This window comes from Onychostruthus taczanowskii, unplaced genomic scaffold (genome assembly GCF_017590055.1).
Source record: "Onychostruthus taczanowskii isolate IOZ18803 unplaced genomic scaffold, ASM1759005v1 scaffold89, whole genome shotgun sequence".
NCBI lineage: Eukaryota > Metazoa > Chordata > Aves > Passeriformes > Passeridae > Onychostruthus > Onychostruthus taczanowskii.
In genome coordinates this window covers 1,764,550-1,787,953 of record NW_024506882.1, presented here as the reverse complement: position 1 = coordinate 1,787,953, position 23,404 = coordinate 1,764,550, and the positions used below count along the sequence as shown (strand labels likewise).

At 49.3% G+C, this 23,404-nt stretch overlaps 3 protein-coding genes across 5 annotated transcripts; 2 read left to right on the top strand and 1 right to left on the bottom strand.

Moving 5' to 3' along the window:
• Positions 1-702: 702 nt before the first annotated feature.
• LOC121347092 (lysophosphatidic acid receptor 1-like) lies at positions 703-1,671 on the top strand. Its single transcript, XM_041425430.1, has one exon. The coding sequence runs from the start codon at positions 703-705 to the stop codon at positions 1,669-1,671; it is 969 nt and encodes a 322-aa protein (XP_041281364.1).
• A 1,861-nt stretch (positions 1,672-3,532) lies between these two features.
• On the top strand, positions 3,533-5,297 carry ZNHIT3 (zinc finger HIT-type containing 3). Its single transcript, XM_041425272.1, has 4 exons — positions 3,533-3,644; positions 3,732-3,763; positions 3,832-3,987; positions 4,813-5,297. The coding sequence occupies exons 1-4, from the start codon at positions 3,565-3,567 to the stop codon at positions 5,004-5,006; spliced, it is 462 nt and encodes a 153-aa protein (XP_041281206.1). The 5' UTR covers positions 3,533-3,564; the 3' UTR covers positions 5,007-5,297.
• A 153-nt stretch (positions 5,298-5,450) lies between these two features.
• Positions 5,451-23,302, bottom strand: MYO19 (myosin XIX). 3 transcript variants are annotated; one of them, XM_041425264.1, is made up of 25 exons: positions 23,245-23,302; positions 22,141-22,231; positions 20,313-20,457; positions 19,913-20,061; positions 19,567-19,680; positions 18,717-18,849; positions 18,387-18,456; positions 17,912-18,014; positions 17,603-17,699; positions 17,080-17,156; positions 16,641-16,731; positions 15,150-15,321; positions 14,880-14,953; positions 14,665-14,786; positions 12,930-13,043; positions 12,378-12,554; positions 11,288-11,434; positions 10,970-11,077; positions 10,387-10,457; positions 9,974-10,083; positions 8,058-8,221; positions 7,333-7,462; positions 7,094-7,236; positions 6,509-6,796; positions 5,451-6,100 (listed from the first exon to the last, which is right to left on the bottom strand). In XM_041425264.1, exons 2-25 carry the CDS (start codon positions 22,150-22,152, stop codon positions 5,972-5,974), a joined length of 2,940 nt encoding a protein of 979 aa, XP_041281198.1. In that variant the 5' UTR covers positions 22,153-22,231; positions 23,245-23,302; the 3' UTR covers positions 5,451-5,971. The 3 variants fall into 3 exon arrangements, with proteins under 3 accessions (XP_041281198.1, XP_041281199.1, XP_041281200.1); XM_041425265.1 differs by having other exon boundaries at positions 7,094-7,179; XM_041425266.1 differs by lacking the exons at positions 5,451-6,100; positions 6,509-6,796; positions 7,094-7,236; positions 7,333-7,462 and adding an exon at positions 9,502-9,598 and having other exon boundaries at positions 8,103-8,221.
• Positions 23,303-23,404: the final 102 nt, after the last annotated feature.

Below are 23,404 nucleotides of genomic sequence, written 5' to 3'. Positions count from 1 at the left end.
CTCAGGTATTTTCAATCTAAGTTCTCAAAAACCATTTGCATTTAAAAAGATGGAGAAAGAAAAGCTTCACTGGTGTTGGTACTGATTTATTAATGAGCAAGCCACATGAAATAAACAAAATATCCTGTAAGAAAGGCATGGTAGTGGGGCTGGCTGGGTTTTAGCTGTGTTATCATGGAAGAATTAAGTAGGAAAAGGCATTTTCTGGGCTATTGGGTCCAGGCTGGAGACACAGCCCTGATGTTTATTTCAGCTCCCACAGCCCTCCAAACCCACAAAACTCCGCTCCCCCTTTCCTGCCTCTCTAGTCCTTTATGATCTACTTAATTTGTGAGTTAAATTGATTCACTTCACTCCATTTTGAGAACATCCCTGAAGAGTTTTAAGCTGCAGGCGTCACCACCCATCTGCCCAAGCCCTGGGCAGGTTTTGCTCTTGTCAAAGGTTGCTTCCAGCAGCTCATCCGTGTGGGAAATGTGTTCTGTAGTTTGGGCTATCCTAGCAACTCCCAGGGATCAGCACAGCCCCCAGCTGGCAACCCAAATATTTAAAAACACGCCTGGTTAAAGTTTAACCCCCGTGACGATGATGATGTGGCAGCAGGAGCTGCGTGTCAGGAGAGGATCCGCGCCCGGGGATCGAGGTGGGAGCTCCTGAGGAGAATGGGATGAGCAGAGCCGGCCCAAAGGAGCAGCTCCCACCATGAATGGGTTCCCAAACTGCTCTGCCAACCACACCAAGATCTGGAGTCACTACTTGGTGCTGGCCCTGGGTATCCCCCAGCTGACCATCAACGTCGTCTCCATCATCTTCAACTGCACCGTCATCTTCACCCGCCTGGCCACCAGGGACCTGCACAAGCCCATCTCCATCCTCTTCTGCAACCTGGCTATATCTGACCTCTTCACCAGCTTCTCTGGCTTCTGGATTTCCATGCTGTTCATCACCAACCCCGACATCACCATCTTTGGCTCCCAGGAAATGCTGGCTCCCTACTCCCTGTACACCACGTCCATCCTGTCCACCATCTACAACCTCGTGAGCATCGGCATCGAGCGCTACCTGGCTGTGGCCGAGAGCATGAGGACGAGGTTCAGGGTGGCCAGGAACCACTCCATCGCCGTGGTCTTCATCAACTGGGTCCTGGCTTTCTTCCTGGGCTGCCTGCCCCTGATGGGCTGGAACTGCCTGCACGGGGAGAGCAACGTCTCGGTGCTCTACAGCCCCTTCTGCGTCAACTACCTCGTCTTCATCGCCATGCCCAACGTGGCCGTGGCCTTCCTCGTGCCCCTCTTCACCTACCTGAGGATCATCATCATCCTGAGGAAGAGGAAGCTGAGGATGCAGGCGTGTGGCCAAGCCACGGACACCTACAAGTCGGCAGAGACGCAAGTGGCCAGGACCAGCATCTCCATCTGGCTGCTGGCCCTGGTGTCCTACGCGCCGTTCCTGGCCGGCGTCATCTTCGACGCGGCCAACCAGCGCTGCCACAGCGAGCTGTACCCCGGGGTGTACATCTTCAGGAACTGCACGGCCATGCTGATCACCATCACCTGCCTGGGCAACCCCGTGCTCTACACGCTGAAGCTCAGGGCGCTGGGGGCCCGGCTGAAGGCGCTGCGCGGCCTCTGGGCCTCCCGCGTGCGGGCCTGCGCCATCGGCCACGTCTGAGCGGGCCCGCCCGCCGTGCCGGGGTGACCTTGTGGTGCTTGTGTCCCCAGTTGTGTGCTCCGTTCACGCTGGGTGTTCTGTTCTGGGCCTTCAAGGCCGGCTCTGGCAGCGAAGGTGGGGAGAAGGAGAAGCACGGAGTTTGTTATCAGGGACTCCTCTGAAAGCAGCACCGCACGTTCTGCGCTGGGCTGGGCCGTGAGGGCACCGACGGAGCAGAGCAGAGCGCTCCTTTGCTTTTGAGTTAGTTTAGCTAGCTGAGGCAGAGTTTTCCCTGGACTGTTTTTTTTTTCCTTTCCCTTTTCTGGGAACTGTTGGAAGCTGCTCTGGACTGGGAGCTGGGGAGCACCGAGAGCTTGCACCTTGTGGCCACAGGGCCTGCTCTGGGCAGCAGCCATCCCCAGTGCTGAGGGACTGATAACAGAGACCCCCACACGAGAGACTTTCTGAATTTGTATGTCTAAAGAGCGGCCACTGAGTTTTGTCATCTGGTATTGTTCATTTTGTGTGTGCTGGGAGGTGCTTGGCCTGTTAAATAAACAGGGTTTTTCCACTTCTCTCTGAGGAAACCCTCCCCGAGCCGGCTGTGGGGAGGGACCGTGTGGGTTTGCTTTCTGGGGGGGCCCTTTTGGAGGCTTTCCCCTGAATTTCCCCTGAATTTCCCCCAAAGCAGGACACTGAGGGCCCAAACCCCACAGCAGGCTGCCAAAACCCCGTGGGGATGAGGCCCTGCAGGGCCTGGTGGCATCTCAGAGCTCCTTCCCAGCCTCGGCAGCGCCGTGGGTCCCTCATGGGGAACAAATGGGGCATGGAGCCCTCAGCAGTGTCCTGGGTCACTCACGGGGAAAAAATGGGACATGGAGCCCCCAGAAGTGTCCTGGGTCCCTCATGAGGAACAAATGGGACATGGAGTCCCCAGCAGTGTCCCCAGGTCCTTCATGAGGAACAAATGGGACATGGAGCCCCCAGAAGTGTCCTGGGTCCCTCATGGGGAACAAATCGGGGATGGACCCTCCCAGCAGTGTCCCCAGGTGGGACATGGAGCCCCCAGCAGTGTCCTGGGTCCTTAGTGAGGAACAAATCGGGGATAGAACCCCCCAGCAGTGTCCTGGGTCCCTCATGGGGAACAAATGGGGCATGGAGCCCCCAGCAGTGTCCCCAGGTGGGGCATGGAGCCCCCAGCAGTGTCCCCAGGTCCTTCATGAGGAACAAATGGGGCATGGACCCTCCCAGCAGTGTCCCCAGGTCCCTGCTGGGGAGCAGAAGCTCCATTCCAGGTGGGGGAAGGACTCTCCTAGCAATGTCCCTGCTTCTTGGAATTCCAGGCTCTCTCTTGCTCCAAGGTCAGGGCAAATAAAACTCAGGAGGCTTCTTTACAAGCCTGGACTGGATAGATTTTGTGGCACCAGCTCATGCTTCTGTGGTTTTTCATCAGCGCACAGCAATAAAATTCCATGGAAATCCAGAGGGTGATGAAGTTCTCACACTCATCACACACAATCCCACCCACCTGGAGCTTTCAGGGACTTCTTTCCAGTTCCTTTGCTTTCTTTCTATCTATCTATATTTCTCTCTATATATATTTCTCTATTTTATTTATTTTTTATATATTTTTTCTATTTCTATATTTTATATATGCCCGTATCTATACCTCTACTCCTATCTCGATATACACACCTCTCACTCCACTCCTCCTTCTTCCCCCGCACACAGCGCTCTCTCTGTATATATCTACGTCCATATATCTCTCTACATTTATTTATTTATAGAAATATCTCTGAAAATCTCCACAAAACACCCTGGCTACGCCTGCGCTCGGCGGTGGATTAAACACGCCTGGCTGGCGGCGCTCGATTGGCAGCCCTGGCCGGTAGAGCGGAAGCGGAAGCGGCGGCCATGCGGGCACCGGGACCGTGCGCGGAGTGCGCGGCGGGGGCCGCGGCCCGGTACCGCTGTCCGCGCTGTGGAACCGCTTAGTGAGCGAGGGAAGGGCTGGGGGGAGCGGGCCGGCACCGCTTAGTGAGGGGGTACCGGGCTCGTTTCTCACGCCGTTCTCCCCGCAGCTGCTCCGTGCCGTGCTGCCGGACCCACCGCGGTGAGTGCGGGCCGGGAGGGACCGGGGCGGACCGGGGCTGACCGGGGCTAACGCGGCTCTGCCCGCAGAGCGCTGCGCGCCCGGTGCCCCGCGGGAGAAGGAGAAGGAGGCGGCCGGGCAGGGATCACCCCCGGCCCCCGCAGCCAGCCCCGGGGCCCCGGAGGACATCCTGAGCGAGGAGGAGGAGCAGGACCGCGTCCCGCCGCAGAAACTGCAGCTCCTGGGTAATAAATCCACGAATCCTGCACGGAGGTGGGGAATGGATGGGGTGGGATCGGGTCTGGGGAATGTGAAATGGATGGGATGGGATTGGGTCTGGGAAATAAGAAATGAATGCTGGAGGTGTTCTGTCGGAAAGTTATGCCGTGTTAATCTCCTTTAAGTTATGCTGTGTTAATCTCCTCTGAGCAGTGTGGTAAATACAGTTTTTAGGCTATAGCACAATATTAAAATAGAAACCACGCAATGTAAAATACTTTTTGTAACCGGCCTAAAGAATGGCAAAGATAATCAAGAAGTTCTTTGAGTTGTCCTCTCTGGATGGAGCAAAAACACCGAGATGGCAAAAGAAGAATTCTTGCTTCCTTATCAGGAAGGCCCAGACTTTGAGGAACCCAGAAAATTGATTTACAAGATGGGGGGGGGAAGCTGAAATTGAGCAGAAACACCCTGGTGTGAAAGGAATGTTTGAGATCTGTGAATATGCAACAAGCTATTGCTTTAAGGGTTAATCCTTTGTTAGCACGGGCTGCTGCGGGGCAGGGTGGGACATCTGTAATTCTTTGGTTTTTATTGTCTTTTATTGTGCTAACTTTGATTGTCCAGATTCTTGTTGTCCAGATTCTTGTTGTCCAAATTCTTACTGTCCTAATTTTTATTCTCCTAATTTTCATTACTCTTCCCATTACTCTTAAACCTCTGAAGTGTTAACCCAGGTTTCCCAGCTCGCTGCTCTTTCCCCGAGAGCTCCGGCAGTTCCCGTGTCCCTGGGCGGCTTTGCTGGCCCAGGCACGGCTGTAACTTTGTTTTTTTCTCCCTCCCTGCTCCAGGGGAATCGGCGGAGCTGCGGGATCTGCTGCGGAACCCGCACCTGCGGCAGCTGCTGCTGGCCCTGGAGCAGGCTCGGGACAAAAGCTCCCTCCTGCGGCGGCTGATGCAGGAGCCGCTGTTCGTGGAGTTTGCCGACTGCTGCCTGGGCATTGTGGAGCCTCCCGAGGAGAAGGAGAACGTCCTCCCCGAGTGAGCTGCTGGGGCAGTGGGGCTTGGCTAATTTGGCCTTGAGATTTTTGTTCTGTGAGCTTTGCCAGAGCTGCTCTTGGCCACTGTGCCCGTGGGTGTCAGTGCTCTGAGCTGACAGGGGCAGGGCTGTGCTGGGACTCGTTTTTACATCCTTACCTGCACGAAAATTTGGGATTCAAGTGGGGGGTTGAACTAAACACTCTGTGGATTTCTTTCTGTTGGCACAGAAATGCTGGCAGCCACAGGAAATGTTGCTTCACAGTGACAATATTAAATATATTTGCATTTATTTTAATCCGCGAGGACTCTGACATGTTTTTGTTCACTAAAGGTTGTTGGGAATGGTCAGACATTGACAAGGCATCGAGCACTTTCCTTTAAATGACACAGAGCAGCTGAACATTTTCAAGATCCACGAGCAACCAAGGGAGGGTTCAGAGCACTCCTGGTGAGCCCCTGGGCAGGGTGGTGCTGTCTGGGGAGCTCTGCACACACCTGGCAGCTGTGGGAGCTCACAGATTTTGGTTCTGTAGATAAAAGCAAGAGCCCAGCCTTGCTTTTCCCTGAGACATCTGCCCCTAGTGCTGCAGCTGGCTGCTCCTCTCCCCCTGGGGACACTCGTGGTCAGTCAGGAGGGTTGCAGCAATCAGGAATATTTATTGGCATTATATGCAGTGCCAGCAGCATTCAGTTCAAGTATTCATTGCTTCAAGCACCTGATCTGTTGGAATTGATTTGTTCCCATAGTGTTGATATTTCCTGTAAGGTGGGGGGGGAGCAGGAGCTGCCCCCACCCCCAGTAAATGGAATTTAATGTTATTATAATGTGCATGATAAGGGGTATCCCATTCCCTCACGTTGGACGTACAAGGCAGCGCTGTGGAAGCTCTGAGGTAGCAGCAGAAGTGGACATTGAGTGATTTGGAAGCAGCAGCTTGCAGAGAGCCCTCCTGGAGGCCAGGGCCAGAGCTATGTGGGCAGCAGTTCCTGTCTGTCCAGCAGGATCTGGTTGAATCCCGTGATGGAAAACGCCTCCGAGTGGGGGCTGACGTTGGCAAAGTGCAGGGGGGACCTCCTGCAGTGGAACTTGACAGGGCCCTGCAGGGACGAGAAGGGGAGAGTTCAGCCAGAGGTGCAGCTGATTTCGTTACTCACATTTAGCTCTGGAGTGTGTGAACCACGGGGGGATGAGAACAAAGGAACCTCCAGAGGAGTCCCCACAACTGGGCTGAAGAGAAATGGTCACTGGAGAAAATGGCAGCACTGTGAACTGGACTGAGGTCAGCTCAGGCTCTGGAGGCTGCAGTGCTGAGCTCTGGACCTGGCACAGTTTGCAGCAGCTGTGGCAGCTCCTGCACACAGAATTGGAGGCAAACACAAAAATGTTTCCCCCTCCAGACCCCAGGATGAATGGAAGTGCAGTTTCTGAGGGAAGGCAGTGCCAGCCAGTGGGAAATGCTATCCCAGCCTGTTCCCAGGCTGCAGCCAGGAGGGAGGGGTGGGTACCTGTGGGAGGGCTCTGATGGAGGGGATGCCACAGCCCAGGTGTCCCCTGGGGCTCTCCTGCAGCCCCCTGAGGCAGCCCAGCAGCGCCAGCGCCCGCCGTGGGCCCGTGGCACTGCCAGGGGCAGCAGCCAGCACCAGCCCCAGGGGCCAGAGCTGCACTTGTGCCTGCAGAGGCCACGCTGTGCCCACGGAACAGGGAGCTTTGGCCAGGGCAGCTCCAGGGGCTGGGAGCTCCTCTCCTCCTTCCCCCTCGTCCAGCTCTGCTGCTGCCAGCGCGGCCGCTTTTGCCTGAAAAAGACACAAGGACAATATCCTCAAATGTCCTGGGCACAACTCAGGAGTGCAAAGCTGAGTCTATGAAGAGGGACTCAGGGAGGACAGCACACCCCAATTTCCATGCAGGTAAGGAATGAGTTTATGCTGCAGGATGAGCCAGAAGCAGCTGTGCAGCACCGGCATCTGCTCTTCAGCTGGAGAAGAGTTTTCTGGAGCACTGGGTTTGCAGTTCTCAGAGTTATTACTCTTTTCTCAGACCCTGAGAAGCCTCAGGCTCCTCCTCAGAGCTGTCCTGTCCCCCAGACTCACCTTCCACCTCCTCCAGCCCCGCTGGATGACGCGGGCGGCCCTGCGCAGCCTCTGGAAGCGACTCTTGGCCAGCCAGGAACGAACAGCTGAGGATTGGATGGGAGAAACCTGAGCGCAGAGAATCTCAGCAGCTCCTGCACACACTGGAGATGGCACTTAGCCACCCGTGCCACTGTAATCCCCCAGAGGGACTGGAGATGTCCCTTGCTCTGTTATTTCAGCCCCACCCCACAAGTCACCTGCTTGGATGAGAGTTGCAGAGTGTTTCTCCTTTGCTGTTTTCCTCTCTTTAAATCTTCTCCAGCAGCACTGGATGCAAAATGCCTTCTCATTTAACACCTCTGCTCTCCTGGCTTCCAGGAGCTCCAGCTGCAGTGGGGAACAGGAGCCTGGAGTTAGGGATGGAATTGTGCTCACAACTCTCCCCTCTTTTACATTCTCTTGGTGTTTGCCAGGGGACCACAGCCCCATTCCAGTGTCCCATGGCTGCTGGATTAGGTTTGGGAAGTGACAGCACTTCAGTGGTGCTTTTCAGGCATGGAAATGAAAATAATGGAAGTTCTTGGGAAGGAAAGTGGAGCCTCCCAAAGTCCCAGCAGCAGCAGGTTCATACCCAGCTCCACTGAAGGGGCTGCTTCTAGGCAGCAAGCTGGGCAGAAGTGCCTTTGACTCCTTCCTCTCTTTCCCCAGGCCTGTTGGAGCAGCCAGATCTGTCATGTGGAGCTGAGGAAAGCTGCCATCTTTACTGGAATTCTGACACAAGTGCAACTCCTTGTCCAAGACAGAGGCCATTACACAATGTGCTTTGCAGAGCTGGATTCTGATGGGTGCTTGGTTGAGTTTAATAATTGGATGGAAAATGCTCAGTTCTGGTCACACTGGCTTGGCAGGAGCTCTGCCTCTGTGCCAGAATGGCCCTGAGGCAGGAGCACTCCAGAGGCATCAGCCAAGGAACAGCACTTACCAGGGAATTGGCCAGGAACACTTTGGTTTTGCCACAGTAGACTGAGGGGATTCCTGCTCCATCCCCTGCTGCCTGAGCAGGGGTTTGTCCCCTGACAGCATCCTGAAGGATCTCCAGCACAGCAGCACGTGGTGCTTTGTCATCACCCATCCCTGGAGTCTCACCTGGCAGTGAAACATCGAGGAGAAGGCATCACAAAATTTGGAAATTGGGGCCAGGGCATTGTCTTTGCACTGAGATTTCTTGGCCACTTAGAGGGGAAACACCTGCAGCATGAGGGGAGGAGGAGATGGCTGGGAGAACTTGATCTGGCTGTGTTTAAACTTAAAATGTGACAGCACAGATTCCAGCAAGCAGAAATCCAGTGTGGGGTGTTTTAACTGGGCTGTGGTTGGGTGCTGCCTTCTCTTCTGTTATCACCTCTGTTCTCCACAGGTAAAACTGTCATACCAGGGAGGGCTCAGGTGTTATCCCATTCCAAGCTTCCCACATGGAAGCAGGAGAAAGCAGCAGCAATGCCATTAAGAATAGACTGAGCAGCTCAGGCCTAAGAAAATCCCATTAAATACTCAAAACTCAAAGCTGTGGGAGCAAAGAACAAAAGGCAGGGAATTGTAGCCTTAATGTACAGGAAAAAGTGCAGGAAGGGGAAACAAATTCTACACAATTGTACAGCTGTCACAGGGCACTGGGAGCAGCTATGGGGTCCTGTACTGAGCAGGAATTTATGGCAGCAATTACAGGTTATTAAAGCCATTTCTGGGACACAGTGCACAATTTTATACATTACAAACAGGTCAGCCAGATGAATCTCTGTGGAATAGAGATAGACTTAATTCAGACCTGGAACAAGAGGTTGTTGCAGGAGCTCCTGCATGCACAGGGCTGGATGGGTTTTGCATCATTCCATCCTGGATACTGTTTGTTTTTCTGCTATAAATATTTCTAAGGAGATGAGAGCATTTTAAGGTCCTGAAAACAAATAGAAGCAATTCTTGCTTACAGGAAGACATCTGGTGGCTCTGATGATGTTCATGGGGCTGGGCTGATAAGGGAACCAAAAGCTTATCCCTGTGTTTGGGCAATTGTTTTGCTTTGTTTGCAGCTTATTACCCCCTCAAGATAAAAAGGACTAAAAACCCATCACAAAGAGGCTCTGCAGTTAATGGGTTTGTAATTGAGCGGGAAAGATCCACTGTGTAAGTAATTTTCCAGCCTGCACTTCCTTACTTCACCCCATTTCCACAGGATGAACAGATTTCCACCATTTTTACTCATCTGAACAGGCTGCTCCTGCTTCCCACAGCTGCTGCTTGTTGAACTGACCCACTGGATGAAAAAGGGGATTCACTGGGGGCACAGAAAGGGGCTGCAATAACCTTCAATATTTAATGTAACCACCTGAGGAGCTCCTCCTTTCAGGAGCTCATAGCAAAGGCATTACCTGTGGGCTGGATTGTGTTTGTTAAAGTCCATCCTCACTCTTGCTTAGAAAAAGAGAAGTTTGCAAAAGGTGGAAGAAGCAGCAGAGTCCAGGTAAGCTGGAAGGTCAGTGATTCAGCAAGGAAACAAGGTGGGGGGGAAAGAAAGGAAAGAAAAGGAAAATAAAGCAAAAGGTAAGTAGTTTTCAAGTAGTTTTCTACTAAAGAATCAACTCTAAAATTATATTGGGTGAAGGGAACCCCAGACACATCAGTAACTGGTTGTTCCACCCAGGAGGAGCACAGAAAACCAGCAGTGAGGGGTAAGATTTTAAGTGTTAAGCAAATTAGAAACACAGGTTGGTGATAAGTTAAAGAAATATTTTGAGAATGGTGGTGAATACAGTAATTCAGTAATTACCTGATCTGTGTGACACCAAATGGGTGCAGTGACAATTGTACTTGATGGCAGAGGGATTACCTGAAGAAACTCACCTTTTTTCTCAGCAGGATGAGAGTTGCTTTTATCCCACACTCTTTTTTTACTGGAGCCCCAGGATTTCCTCAGTAGTTCGTAGCGCTCAGTGAAACTTTGGAAAGGGATCCTGGGAGACAAAATGTGCACTGAATTCCAGGCAAGAACCATTACTGTAAATAACTGATCCTTTTTGCTGAAGGGTAAATAACTTATCCTCTGAAGGGGGAAAATTCCAGAATGGCTTTGTGGATCCAGTGCAGGATCTGAAATTCAGATTTCCCTGTAACAGTAGCAAAGCCACGGCAGGAATTGTGCTTGGATACGCTGATGGTGCAAAATATTTGGGTTTCCTGCCTTATAAGCTCTTCTGAATAACTTAAATGCCACTAATTGCTATAGAAATGGATTATGCTGAAGAAGCTGGACTTACCTGACTGGGAAACCTGCTGCACTGATGGTGATGGCTTCCACTATTCCACAGGCCTGGAGCTGGCTGAGAACCTGAGGCACAAATTGAGATGGTTTAGGCAAAGCTGACTTTTGTGGAAGCTGCTCCTTGTGTGCCCTGTCCTGGGCATCCAAAGCCAGCAGGGTGTGAAAAACCAGTGCTGGTATTTCCAGGCTCAGCAGATTCCATGGGTGTTTGAAGCCTGATTGCCCATCAGATGAGGTTCTCTAGTTACAGCTTGAGCATCTGCTGCTCTGCTCCCAAAGCTTCTCAGCTTCCTGGAGTCCAGGAGCAGCACAGTTTTGTTCTGAAGGTGTTTGTGAGCCCAGGGCTGCTCAGATCCCCTCCACCTGTTTGAAGGGCTGGGAGGGCAGCACCCCAAATCACCCCAGCAACAAGCAAGGTGCAGCTGGAAGAGCTGCTGTGCTTAGGAGCTGTTTTGGACAAGCACCTCAGTGACTCTGGAAGAGCTGTTTCAAAATGTGCTGTGGAAAGAGCTTTGCAAGTGACTGAAGGTCCTAAGAAAGCCAGGGCAAAGCCCTGGGGAAGGCTTTGCAAGAGTTACCTCTTCTCTCCTGAAAGTCATGGCCTTGCAGTCAGCGTTGGGCTTGATGCAGCGGATGTAATGGGGTGTGGTTCTGCTCAAAATCTCCATCAGATGTTCCAGGGAGCTCTGCAGGAGCAAACACAGGGCTCATCAGGGCTCCTCCTCCTCAGGGATCTGCCATCCACCCCATGAAGCTGCTCGTGGCAAGGATGGCTTTACACACTCAGTGTTGGAGCACTTCTACAGGACAGCACTCTGTGGATGCATTCCATCAAATTGTTGATGGTAAATCCACAAAGCTTCCAAAATTACAGCAGAAACCTGAACAGGATGTACCTTGAACTTGGACACCACTGTAACAACAGTTGCTCTGTTCTGGGTTTTGGTGTTATTTTGGTTCTTTTCTGTCACAGGAAATAATTTTTGAAGCAAAGGATCCTTTGAGTTCTGCAAAACGTGGACCAGCTCTGGTGGAACAGCATCCTGCAAACAGACATGACCTGTCAGTATGTGGACCTGGCAGGCACCTGCACCTCTGAAAATAACTAAGAATTCCACATATAGAGATAGAAGAGTATTTCTGATGCCAAATTTGATGTGACCACAGCTGCAGTTTCAAATCTGATGATGTGCATTCATTCACAGTCAGATTTAGGAACAGAAAACAATGTTTGGCTGAACATTCAGCAAATCCAGTCAAATGTACAACTGCTCCCATCACTGCTCTTGTTGTTACACAGCCTCAGGGAGCTCCAGCTCTCAGGAGTGGTTTAATCCCTGAAGAACAGACTGCAGCAGGCATTAGAAATATTCATCTGAATTAAGAGATGGTGTTTTATTGCTAAATTAATAATAGCACTTGCCATAATTGCTGGGGATGTCAGAGCTGAGAAGGGACCCTCCTCTCTGCAGACTATTTCACATTTCAGGTATTCCCTGATGGCCAAAATTTGAGCACTTTCAGCAGTTAGGCCCAGCTCTTGTTTCTCATAAATTTACCTGAATTTTTTTGGGCATTAAGTGCTGTTAAAATTTGAGCACTTTGAGCACTTTCAGCAGTTAGGCCCAGCTCTTGTTTCCCATAAATTTACCTGAATTTTTTTTGGCATTAAGTGCTGTGTTTGTAGTTATAAAAATGCCCTGATGCCATTAACAATTCTGCATGCCCCAGGAATGGAAGAAGCCCTGATTTGGTGATGGTTCCCTTCAAGCCCAGCTCAAAGGTGTAACAAAGCATCTGCTCATGGCATTGGTGGTTCAGAGAATCACACCAAGGACATCACTCAGTTTCACATGGCCTGAAGGATTTATTTGCAGCAAGTTATGTCCAGTACCCAGCACTGAATATATTTGTTTGACTTAAATCACTTTAGGTCTGTAAGATACATTTAAGATTTTTTAAACAGCTCTTTCTGCAAACACCTACCTTATTTTTCTCCACCATTGCTGCCAGATGATAGCAGACTTTGCCAGCATAATGTGAAATTATAAAGTTGGGCTTCTTACTGAACTTATCTCGACTTAAACACTGATTACTGGACAAGGCTTTCTCAATCCTGGTCTGGAACAGGTCAGTGTTGGAGGCTCTGTTCAGACGACACTCCTGCAAAGGACACACAACTGCAGCATCTCTTATTTGTCCCAAAGAACTGACTCTAAAATCTGCAACATTTAACATTCAAATCGTAGCAATTTTACCTTTAGAGCTGCTTTGAGTATGCAAGGCCTGAAATATTGGGAAGGAAGGGGGGGATGAAGTCATTGAGGCTTTGTATTTGAATCAGAACATCCAGGATCAGAGGGAAAAAGACAACTCAGAACAGGAGGAAGCAGTGGCATGATTTTGTGAAACTGAAGCCCTGCAGAAAGTTTATAGCTGACAGGTTTTCTATTAATTTACTGTTTGTGTTTTCTTTGGTGGTGTGGGACAAAGGCAGGAACCTGGGCCCAAAAAATGAAGGGTTGAGATCACACTTACCTCATTCAGCAAGGAAAAAATGCTGAGAGGGTTTCCCTCTATCAGATCAAGGCAGTTCTGGTTATCCTGGTAGTTTATGAATGACCACTGCAGGCCTTCAGCTGCATATTCTTCCTGAAGGAAGAGGGAAGGGGTTATTCTGCAGCAGAGGGCACCAGAGCTCAGAACTCTGTGCCCTGGGCTGATCCAGGTCCTGTTTGAGGAGTTAATCCCAGCTCAGCTCCAGGTCAACACCAAGCTTGAGAAAAAAAAAAAACAACCCACATGAGGATGTTCTACCCCAGGTAGTTTTTGGGTGTGGATCAGAACCTGCTGGAACAATTTATCTGAGGATTTGGGAACCCCATGGATTTATCAGAGTGAGCTGCAAGGCTGCTTTAGAGAGCAAACAAAGGCCACAGTCACACAAAGCCTCTCCTGGCTGTGCTGAGATTTCCCCTGAAGGACAAGGAACAAGCAGAACTCCTTCCCTGGACTGGGACACAGCCCCAGCCCAACCTTTGTGTGCCAGGCTCTACTGACTGAGCTCCATTTAAAGCAAAGCCTGATCTGGAAGGAAGTGCAGGGAGATAGTGGTTGGAATAATTGGTACAATATTTATGCTGAATTACAGGACAAACTGTCAGCAGTGTTTAACAAGCACAAGCTCTGGGCAGTTATTTGAAAAGCCTCCTGCCAAAAGCTTGCTCAGCACAGCCACTAATGGCATTTAAGTGGTTTGGGGGACAGCCAGATCCAGAGGTAAGAGGGCAGGCAGGGAGTGGGAGGGGTGCTATAAACAGAGGTCATGGAGCCATTTCAAGCAAAGCAATTGTGTGCCTGAACTTGCTTTCCATCTTCCCTGACCATTAACCCCTGGCATGCTGACCAGGGCAGCAGGGAAAGCAGCCTGGCAATAGCAAAGCACAAATGGCAGTCAAAGAAATACTTAACTCCTGAATAAATTGACAAAACCCTGCTGTGAGTCAGGAGCTGCCAGCACGCTGCTGCCATAAAGAAAACAATTTCCCTGATTCCAGTTAATGGCAAAGAGCATTTTGGTAATGGATCTGCAGTGGGGAGGGGCAGAGCAGCAGCCCTGGCAGGGACTCTGCACCTTGCAGGGCACTCAGATGAGAGCTGGAATTAGCAGTGTGTGAGCAGTGAGGGACTGCACGGTGCAAAAAAATCCTTCTCTGCTGTGAAACAGCATTTGTGTCCCTCCTCACTCAAGGATAAAAGCTGGAGCACACTGGGGTTTGTTTTAAAGGCAGCAGCGTGGCTGGGTTCAGGGAGCTGTGGCAGGAGGTCCCACAGGTCCCACGTGCTCAGGTGTGGGTGACAGGGGTCTGGTGGGCTCTGAATCACACCAAGCTCAGCCTAGAAGCTCCACTCTTCAGGGACTTTGTGCTTCATGGGTGTAAGCAGAAACTTCCAAGAGAATCTCAGCTCAGGCTGCACTTACCCAAGAATTTACTCTCAAGTGTTCAGCTCTTTGAGGAGAAGCAAGCAGTCTGACAGGCAGAGATCCAGTGGGGCTGGGAACAGATTTCCAGTCCCCAAGAGACAGGGCTGGGTGATTCCCACTGCCCCACACTTCCCTCTTTACAAAGCCACTGCTCCCTCCCACTGCCTTCTGTGGCATTATTGACTGAATGTTCCATCTGACCACGGGCACAGCAATGCAATTGAAGTGACAAAAAGATGCTGTTTTAAATCAGATACTGAAGATTTGATCTTCAGTTTGGGGTATTACCTGCTGTGCCTTCAGGTAGTGAGCTACAAAGTGCTGCTGCAGTTTCTCATTGGCATAATTAATGCAGAGCTGCTCCAAGTTGTTTTCAGGAAAGGCTTCAAACCCATAAACATCCAACAAACCTGGAAGCAATGTGAGAGGACAAGGAGCTTTAGTTTAGGAGCAGCTTGGAGGGCTGCTGGCCCCTGAGTTAAACCAGGGTGGGATATCCATACCTATGAAGCTGGTCCACACTGAGGGATCTGTGTAGATGTTTTCATTTATGACCAAAACCAGCCACTCAAACAACCTGCAGACAGCAACAGTGGGATTAGCTGGAAGCTGCTTGCTTGCAATAATCAGAATTGTTTCTTTTACTGCTGTTTCCATCAGCGTCACTTGGAAGGAAGAGGAATTTCTGATGTGCTGCCACGAAACAGCAGCAAGTAAATCCCTCTGGCCTCCCCAATCCCTCCCAAAAACCACCTGGATTAGCCCATCCTTACCTGGCATAGATGATTTTGGCCAGGCAGTCCCTCCTGGTCTCACACTCAGCTCTGGAGCACGGCTTCTTGAACACCTGCTGCTGTTTTCCAGCAGTGATTGTTCGAATCCTTAAAGATTCCAGGAGCTCCTCAGTGGGAATCTGGAGCAGATCCCCCGTGGTCTTCACAAACTCTTGTTCAGGAGAACAAACAGTGCAAGGTTACCTGGTGTGTTCATACCTCTGAAAACAAGGAAGGTCTAGAGATTGTGTGGGAAAATGCCACTTCCATCAGCTCCCCAACTGAAATGTGGATTTTGGATCTTTCTACCCAAACTTGGGATTAAGTTTTGCAAAACCAGACTCTTAATTTGGATAGAGAGTGCCCCTAGAATTCTGGGTCCTCTCTTTAAAATGAATACCAGAAACAGCTGAAGTTTGCCACACTGAAGTTGATTTTCTCTCTAGGTGTGTGTTTGTTACTTTTTCACCTTTTTTGAGCAGGAACCCCAAAATCCAGACAGATAAATCAGTCATGACCAGGAAAAAAGCAGGGATTTGGGGATAGAAAGGAAGTGTAGAAGAATGAGTATTTGCTGACAAAGCATTTAAGATCTTTCTCAGCTGAGCTGCATTCAAAATTATTTGAATATTAAGCAGTTTGAGTTCAGAGCATGTGAAATTGTAGCAGGAATTCACTATTCAGGGCAGTTTTAGCTCTGAAGGAAATCCAGATCCACAAGCCTCCTGAAGACAGGCAGAACAACCTCTGCTTCTGCTGCAATGTAACAGATTTGTTGTCACTGCCTTTTGGTCTTTATCATGAAAACTTCCAAGCTTTCCTGTGAAAAGCCCTGCTCTCCCTCTGGGTCAGATTTCTGCCAGCCCTGTGATGGCAGAGTAAGATTACAAACAAGAGCCACAGTTCTGCCATAATCCTCCTGAAATCACTGGGTGATGCTGCAGTTGCCCTGACCTGTCAGGGAAGGATATTATCTCTCAGGGCAGGGGAGCATTAGATTTTTGTTTGGTCACAAAAACACGCCTAAATTTTGGGCTCCTCACAGCCATGATTGTCTCCTATCAGCAGGAGAGTTATTGTTCAAATTCTTTTCTTTAATAAGGAATTCTTTCTGAATTAAATGAAGAAATTAAATTAATTTAAATTAAACAAATTTGATTTAGTAATTTAAAATGTAATAAATGCAATACTGTTTAAACAAATTTATTAATTTTCAAAATTAAGTTATTAACAAAGTCATTAGACTTATTAGTAGTTAAAAGGAATTAATAATGAAAAGTAATAATAGTTAAAATTACTAACGTGAAAATTTGGTAGAGTTAATAAATTTTAAGATATGTTAATAATGAAATAAATACAATAAGTAAATCTAAGTTAACTAACTAAATAAAGGAAAGAATTCTCTCCATTCTTTCCTTTCTCTAATCCTCTCCCTTGGGCATCTGCACTGAACTAACAAGGCTCTGGAGCATGGCATGGCTGTTGCCTCACCTTTGGTTTTGTCTTCCAGTTCACAAGGCTGAGATTCATCCACTGGATTGGAGAACTGAACATTCCCAAGGTGCAGAAGGCCTGACAACACCTGGAATGCAACCAGGGAGTTTTTCAGGACAGCTTCCCCCAAGGCAGGCTCCCCTGAGCTCTCCTTTAGCCTGGAACAGGCCAGCTCCTGCACATCCCTGCACAGAAGGCAGCAAAGAGACCCCAAACCTCTGTGTGCTTCCCTAATGCTGCAGTTCCTGAAGGCAAACTGAAATTCAGAGGTGCACACTTTTAGCTCTGATCCAACCTTCAGCTGTGCAGCCTGATGTGCAGCTGAGGGCCCTGCAGTGAGGAGCAGCAGCTCTGCACAGGGACAGGGATTCATCCCAGCAGCAATCCCACCCTGGGAACACATTCCCAGCAGCCTCCTGCTGTCCCTGCTGCTGACCTTGAAAATGTTGCTCTGCGTGGCACGGCCGATGCCCAGGTGGAACATTGCCTCTCTGGTCACCTCGAAGCAGTCCTCTGAAAAGCCAAACAGTGCTCTTGAAAAAGCCAAGCACACAAACAGGGGCAAGCAGAACATCTCAGCACATCCAGCCCAGCTGGAATGGTCAGTGGAGAGCAGGGAAGCTGTTTGGGTAAATCCCACACTCAAACTGCAGAACCAACCCACTGGTTTTTTTCTGTCAGGTGAAGCACAAGCAAAGACAAGACAGTTTCTAAACAAAGCCACAAAGATGCAAATTTGCCAGGCCAGAACCAGCTGGTTTAAGCCAGGTGACTGATTTTAAGCTTTAAAACTTAATAGTGCCAAGTGAAACTTAGAAAGAATCCCATTAATGGAGGTGGCTTTGCAAAACGTCTGCTGTTGGCTGCCCAGGGGGTTGAACAGGATGCATTTTGCCTCCCTTTAAAGTTCCAGCCATTATTAATGGATTGATTAATTAGTTAGTGAAGCTAATCTTTACCCTCTAAGTTTCTTTCAGAATTTGGCAGCCAGCGGTACTCAGCCCCTTCTGGAAGGTTCCACTCCAGCCTCTCCTCTGCAGTAGCACCTTTTGTGATCTGGAGACAGAAAACAAGGTAAAAATTGAATTCTGCCTTTGGAGTTTACAGCTCCCAGACAGTGAAGAATAACATACTGGGAGGATGATTTAATTTGGAAGCCTGGCAGACAGGGAAACTGGTAATTATTAAAAGTTGCAACTGTGCTAAATCTGGTGATTCCATCCCTGCTGTGTGTCAGAAATAATCAGCAAAATTAACTGTAGGCAAACCTGATAAAAAATATGGAAGTTTCTTTCACTGGGAGCCTGATAGGCAACTCTTGTTTTCTCTAGAAGGAAAGTCTGGATGGAAGCACCAGTCAGATGATGGAATCTGGAGAGGGAAAAAGAGCAAAGATTTCAACAAAACCTCTTCACAGAATCCAAGAGGGGTTGTGCTGTTCTGAGACCAACTGACTGTGAATGCTTAGCAGTTCACCTTCAGTTTTGTTCATATTTTGTTCAGAGTTCTTAACTACATCTCTATTTTTCCATTGCTCTCTCTTAGAGATCAGGGTAAGAGTTTGCAGGAAAAAAAAGAAAAAGAAAGGAAAATAATAACAGTTTAAGCTGCCAGCAAACCAAAAAACGCTCTAAAGACATAAAATATTCTATGGCAGATTTCAGAAATAAACTTTAAAGGAAAAAGATTATGAAAATTTAAAGGACCAAGACAACAGGTAAGGTTTTACCCAGTAATTCTTACCTGTCTAGCTGGAGCTGGATGTATTTCCCAAACCTGCTGCTGTTGTTGTTCCTCAGGGTGCAGGCGTTCCCTGTGAAATTGCCAGTGGCAGACACAGACAATGAGAGTGGTCCCACTCTGCCATGCAGCAGAGGCATACAGGCATTTATATAATAGCTGTTCTATTTATATAATACATACAGGTATTTAGGGTGCTCTGTAAACAGCTCCAGTATTTGAAGAGCTTGTTTGTAAGGAGAGAAGCAAGAAATAGCTTAGACTCGTGTGGGAACAAAGGAAATTCCCACAGTGGCCATTGCTTTACTTTGCTGCTAAAAAAGCCACAATTACCAAATGCCTCCATGACAGGGTTGGAATCCAGCACTCTCTTCTCTATCCTTTCCACAGTTTCGTTGCCTTTTGGGGAGATAACTGAGGCAGCAACAGAGGCATAGAACTTCATAAGGCAGCGAGAGGTCCAGGTCTGCAAGGGAGAGATGTGACAGTAGCTCTTTAACATGTCACCAGTTATGGCAGTGGAGCAGTGCTGCCTTCTGGAAACACAGTGTGCAGGTGGAGGGAGGCTAAGGAGAGGAACTGTGTCAGGTTCAGAGCTCTGGTTCAGTGGAAACTCTGTGCCACAGACACACATTTCAGTGCTGCTGCAGTGGGAGTGCTCCATCGAGGTGTCACCATCTGGAAGCTCAGCCAGAATGAACAGCTACTGCCTTGGGATGGAATGAATGTGAATGGATTTTGAGTCATTAACATTCAGAAAAGCACCTTGTTCTTGGGCTTTGAAGTACCCTCAGCATTGTCCTGGCAGGGATGGACCATCACAGGAGCTGAATCCACTGCTCTGAGTCTTTACAGAGGGTTTGCTGAGACTCACAGAGCTCCCTGACAGACCAGGCTGAGGCATGAACTCAGGTGCAATTCCTGCTGAATGATTCAAACCCAGCCCTCCAGAAATGACAGATGTCACCTGAAGAGCTGCTATATTAAGCAGAGTGTGTTTAACTGCAGCAATCACTTAATGCTTCACACACATTTCAAGAGAGTCGTGCTGGGCAGATTGGCTACGTGCTGTGTCAGAGGGGTTTTTAATTCATCTTTGCTCATTCACTGCACTACTCTGCACTACAAATCACTGGCAGAGCTCAAAACTTGAGAGCAATGTCACAGAAAAACATTTCCTTACCTTCCCAGCACCACTTTCTCCACTCACAATGATGGACTGGTTCACAGGGTCCATCTGCTTTTGGACATTCCTGTAGGTTTGCTCAGCCACTGCAAAGATGTGAGGTTTTAAATCCTGGCAGTGAAAGAGAATATTCATATTTAAGAGTACAATAACCACACAGTTCAATAGCAATGGATAGCAAGGGTCATCTCACATTCACCTGAAAACAGCACTGCTCTTTTAACAGAACTAATATTTCACAGAAATGGGGTTTATCCTGTGGGAGTATTTTGCTCAGATAAATTTGGAGCAGTTTGACACCTGGGCTCTGCAGAAGGTCAGTGATCTCACACACAAGGGTTACCTGAGGACAAAGTGCAACGTGGTACTCCCTCATGAGCTCAGGTGAGTAGAGGCAGGAGAAAGGCTGGAAAGGATTTAAAGCCACCAGGCTGCAGCCAGCATTTGTATAGAACAGGTTGACTCTGTATCTTGCTTGAAGACATTTCAGAACTGAAAAGCAACACCTTCTGTCAGCATCTTTTGCAAAGTGTGTTTGACCCTTGCTGTGCCTGCTGGTAACAAGAGACTCAGGTGTGTTATCTATCAGGTTGAATAGAGAATGAGGTGATCAAGAGAGTGCTGCAGGTGTAATATAGATAACTGCTGTGCTGATGGTGTTAATGCAGTGAGAGCAGGAGCTGCCACGTGTCAGTGGCCAGCAGGAAAAGGGATCCCTCAGCAGACAGTCCCTGGCTGCTCACCTGTCCTGGTTGTCACTGGATTCACCTTGGTGAGGTCATCAAAAAGATGCAGTTTCTCTTCATCACCGAGGAAGGCTCTAACTTCTTCTTCAAATGATTCACTGAGGTCATTCTGGATGAGAGAATCTTCCCTTTGGTCATTTTCCTGGAGGGGATGTCACATCAGCACCAGTAAAAGGTGAAGAGCTGGACTTTCACCTCATCCCCTGCTCCAGCTCTTCTGCTGCTTCCATGTCACCGAATTTTAGTCTCAGCAGGAGCCAGACCTCAGGATGAGAGAGCTGCTCCTCCTCCTGCTCTGATGTTAGAAAAGGGTTCTGGCTGTGAGCAAAGGCACTCAGAGAACGTGGCCTTGGGCTCACACTGCAGCTCTGCACACACACATACACACACCCACCATGTTCTAGCAACTGGCTCATTTGTAAGCCTTGCATGTCATGCATTCAACCCAAGCAGTGCCCTGGGCTCAGGGAGGTAGGGAGGGCTGGCTGCAGGTACAGCTGGAAGCCCCTGCAGGCCAAAACAAATGCAGCTTTCCTAGCAGAGACTCTCATTTTCAGGGGGAAAGCTGCACACATCACAGGAATGGTGCTGGGGGAAGAGCTGCCCTGCCTTCTGCAGGCCAAAACAAATGCAGCTTTCCTAGCAGAGACTCTCATTTGCAGGGGGAAAGCTGCAGAGTGCACACATCACAGGGATGGCGCTGGGGGAAGAGCTGCCCTGCCTCAGCTGAAGTTTTGTCCCCTTTGAATCACTTAAAATATTCAGATGTCAGCCTCTGGGCTCCCATGTCCTTGACAACATTATTTGGAAGGACACACTTGTTGTATGTAATGGAAAACCAGCCAGAAGAGAGATTCCAGGACCTGTTTGCCATTTCTAGGGAAAGGAGAGGCTAGAAGAGCAAATGAAGAATGGAAAAGATGCCAGTCCTGATTTCTGCACTCTGTACACTCCTCTTGTTATCTCCTTCTCTTTGACAGAAAGTTCTCCAAACTATCCCTGCTCACCTGTACCACACGCTAACCCATGGACAGCATCACCTTGTTTGTACAGAAAATGCTAAATTTAGTCAGCAGCATTCCCACTATGTGAGCTGAGCTCATTAATATAAGGGAAATGCACTGCAAACCCCACTTAGCATGTTCCTAAAAAAAAAAAAAAATAAGCAAGCTACTCATTTAGGAGAATTTTTATCTTTTGCAGACAGCATAAATACTTCATTTCCAGTGATACAGAATTTTACACAGTAAGGGGAAAAAAAAAAAAAGCTTAGCAACTTGCCATCCAAGTGATTTCTGTTATTCTCCTCTGAATGAGCTTTAAGCAGCTTGCTGCTGTCAGAGAACAGACACCACAATTAGGAAACACTGCATGGACTCAGGAGTTCCTGCCCATTCCCCTTTCTCTCCGTGCTCCTGTGTCACACCAGGCAAGTTAAACCCACTGTGAGACTGCAAGACCTGAGGAAGGGCTTGGTTCTGCTGCCCTGCTCAGCTCAGATGATGATTGCCCAGCCAAAAGTAAAAGAATATTTGGCAATAAATCCCAACTCTCGTGTCCATTCACCTTCCTGAGCAAACACCCTTAGGATGTGCTTGCTGCCTGCATGAACACCTGCCCTGTTAGAGCCCAGGGCACAACAAAAATCACTGCCTGGTGTCTCTAATACAGCTCAAACCCACAGCAAACAGGGCCAGTCAATTCATGAAGCAGGGGTGAATATTCATTAGTAGTTACCTAATCTTGACTGTGTGGAAATAAGCCAAGAATTCTCTCCTGGCAGTAACATTTAATTAGCACACACAATTCCTGCTTTTCTTTTTACCTGCTTTGGCATCTTGTCCAGGCCTGTGGACGGGAACACAGGAGAGAGCCTTTACTTTAGGGTACTTCATTCAAATCACATATGGAGAATGCTTAAATAAAGAAAATAGAAAGGAATTTAGATAAAAATAACTCTGGCCATTCTCCAGAGGGTTCCACAAGCAAATCCCAAGACTTCAGACAGAATTACTGATCCCAGGGGGCCCAAGTAACATGGGAGCTGGAAATCCTACCCAGAGTGATGGTCATGTGCTGCTGCCCCTGCAAATAAAGCTTTTTTGGAGGGAATTGTGTATCTTCCCTTCCATCAGGAATAAAATTCTTTGCTTGCCTTTAATAAATCAAATTTTATTGGCAAGAAACTGCAACTACTTGCTCAGTTCCTCCTGTTTGGAGAAACTGGGCAGATCTGAGGGTCTGGCAGCGGCAGAGAAGCCAGAGCTTTGGGAAGGGGAGGGACTGGGAGAAGTTTGTGCTGTCCCGTTCCTGTTTCCTCTGAAAATCTCTGGGAGCCAACCCAAGGTGAGTCAGGCCCTTTGAATTTCTGTGATAAACGCTGAGATTCCAGTCACACCGCCAGGAAGAATTCTTCTGTCCTTCCTGCAGCTGAAGCTGCCATTACTTCCACTCCTTTTCTATTCTAATTCCATTATATTCCATTCTAATTCTATTCTAATTTTGTTCTATTATACCCTAATTGTTTTAATTCCATTCCATTCCAATTCCACTCTATGCCATTCCTATTCAGTTCCTCTTCTTATTCCATTCCCCTTCCTCTTCCCTTGTTATTCCCATCCCATCCCGAATTTCCTTCCTAACCCATGAAAACACCACTTGGAGTCAGTTCGGAGTCCCGGGCGCGCTCCCATCCCCAAAGCCCCGTCCGATCCATCCCTGCAGAGCCCTTTGTGCCTGCAGATCCCGGGGGACGCAGAGGACACGCGGGGGACACGGGGGACACAGAGGACACGCGGGGGACACGGGCGGGCCCCGAGGGTGGCGGGCGCGGGGTCCCCTCAGGGCCGCGGGGTCCCCTCAGGGCCGCGCGGGCCGGGGCTGAGGCGGGCCGGGCAGGACGGGAGGGCAGGGCCGGCTCGGGACTTACCGCGGGCGGCAGCGGGGCCGGAGCGGGGCCGGGGCCGGGAGCGGAGCGGGCGGGTCGGGGAGGCGGAACCGGGGTGGGGCTCGGGCGCTGCGGAAGCGGCGAAAGTGCGGGCGGGGAACGCGGGCCGGGTTTACCGGGCCCGGCTTCACCAGGACACTCT

Excerpts from the sequence above, each read along its gene's own strand:
- MYO19 (XM_041425264.1), bottom strand. Across the intron at positions 11,078-11,287 it reads CAGTGGTGTCCAAGTTCAAG|AGCTCCCTGGAACATCTGAT; the intron begins GTACATCCTGTT and ends TTGCTCCTGCAG. Across the intron at positions 10,458-10,969 it reads TGACTTTCAGGAGAGAAGAG|GTTCTCAGCCAGCTCCAGGC; the intron begins GTAACTCTTGCA and ends TTTGTGCCTCAG.
- LOC121347092 (XM_041425430.1), top strand. The coding sequence starts at position 703 with ATGAATGGGTTCCCAAACTGCTCTGCCAACCACACCAAGATCTGGAGT.
- ZNHIT3 (XM_041425272.1), top strand. The coding sequence starts at position 3,565 with ATGCGGGCACCGGGACCGTGCGCGGAGTGCGCGGCGGGGGCCGCGGCC. Across the intron at positions 3,645-3,731 it reads CCGCGCTGTGGAACCGCTTA|CTGCTCCGTGCCGTGCTGCC; the intron begins GTGAGCGAGGGA and ends TTCTCCCCGCAG. Across the intron at positions 3,764-3,831 it reads GTGCTGCCGGACCCACCGCG|AGCGCTGCGCGCCCGGTGCC; the intron begins GTGAGTGCGGGC and ends CTCTGCCCGCAG.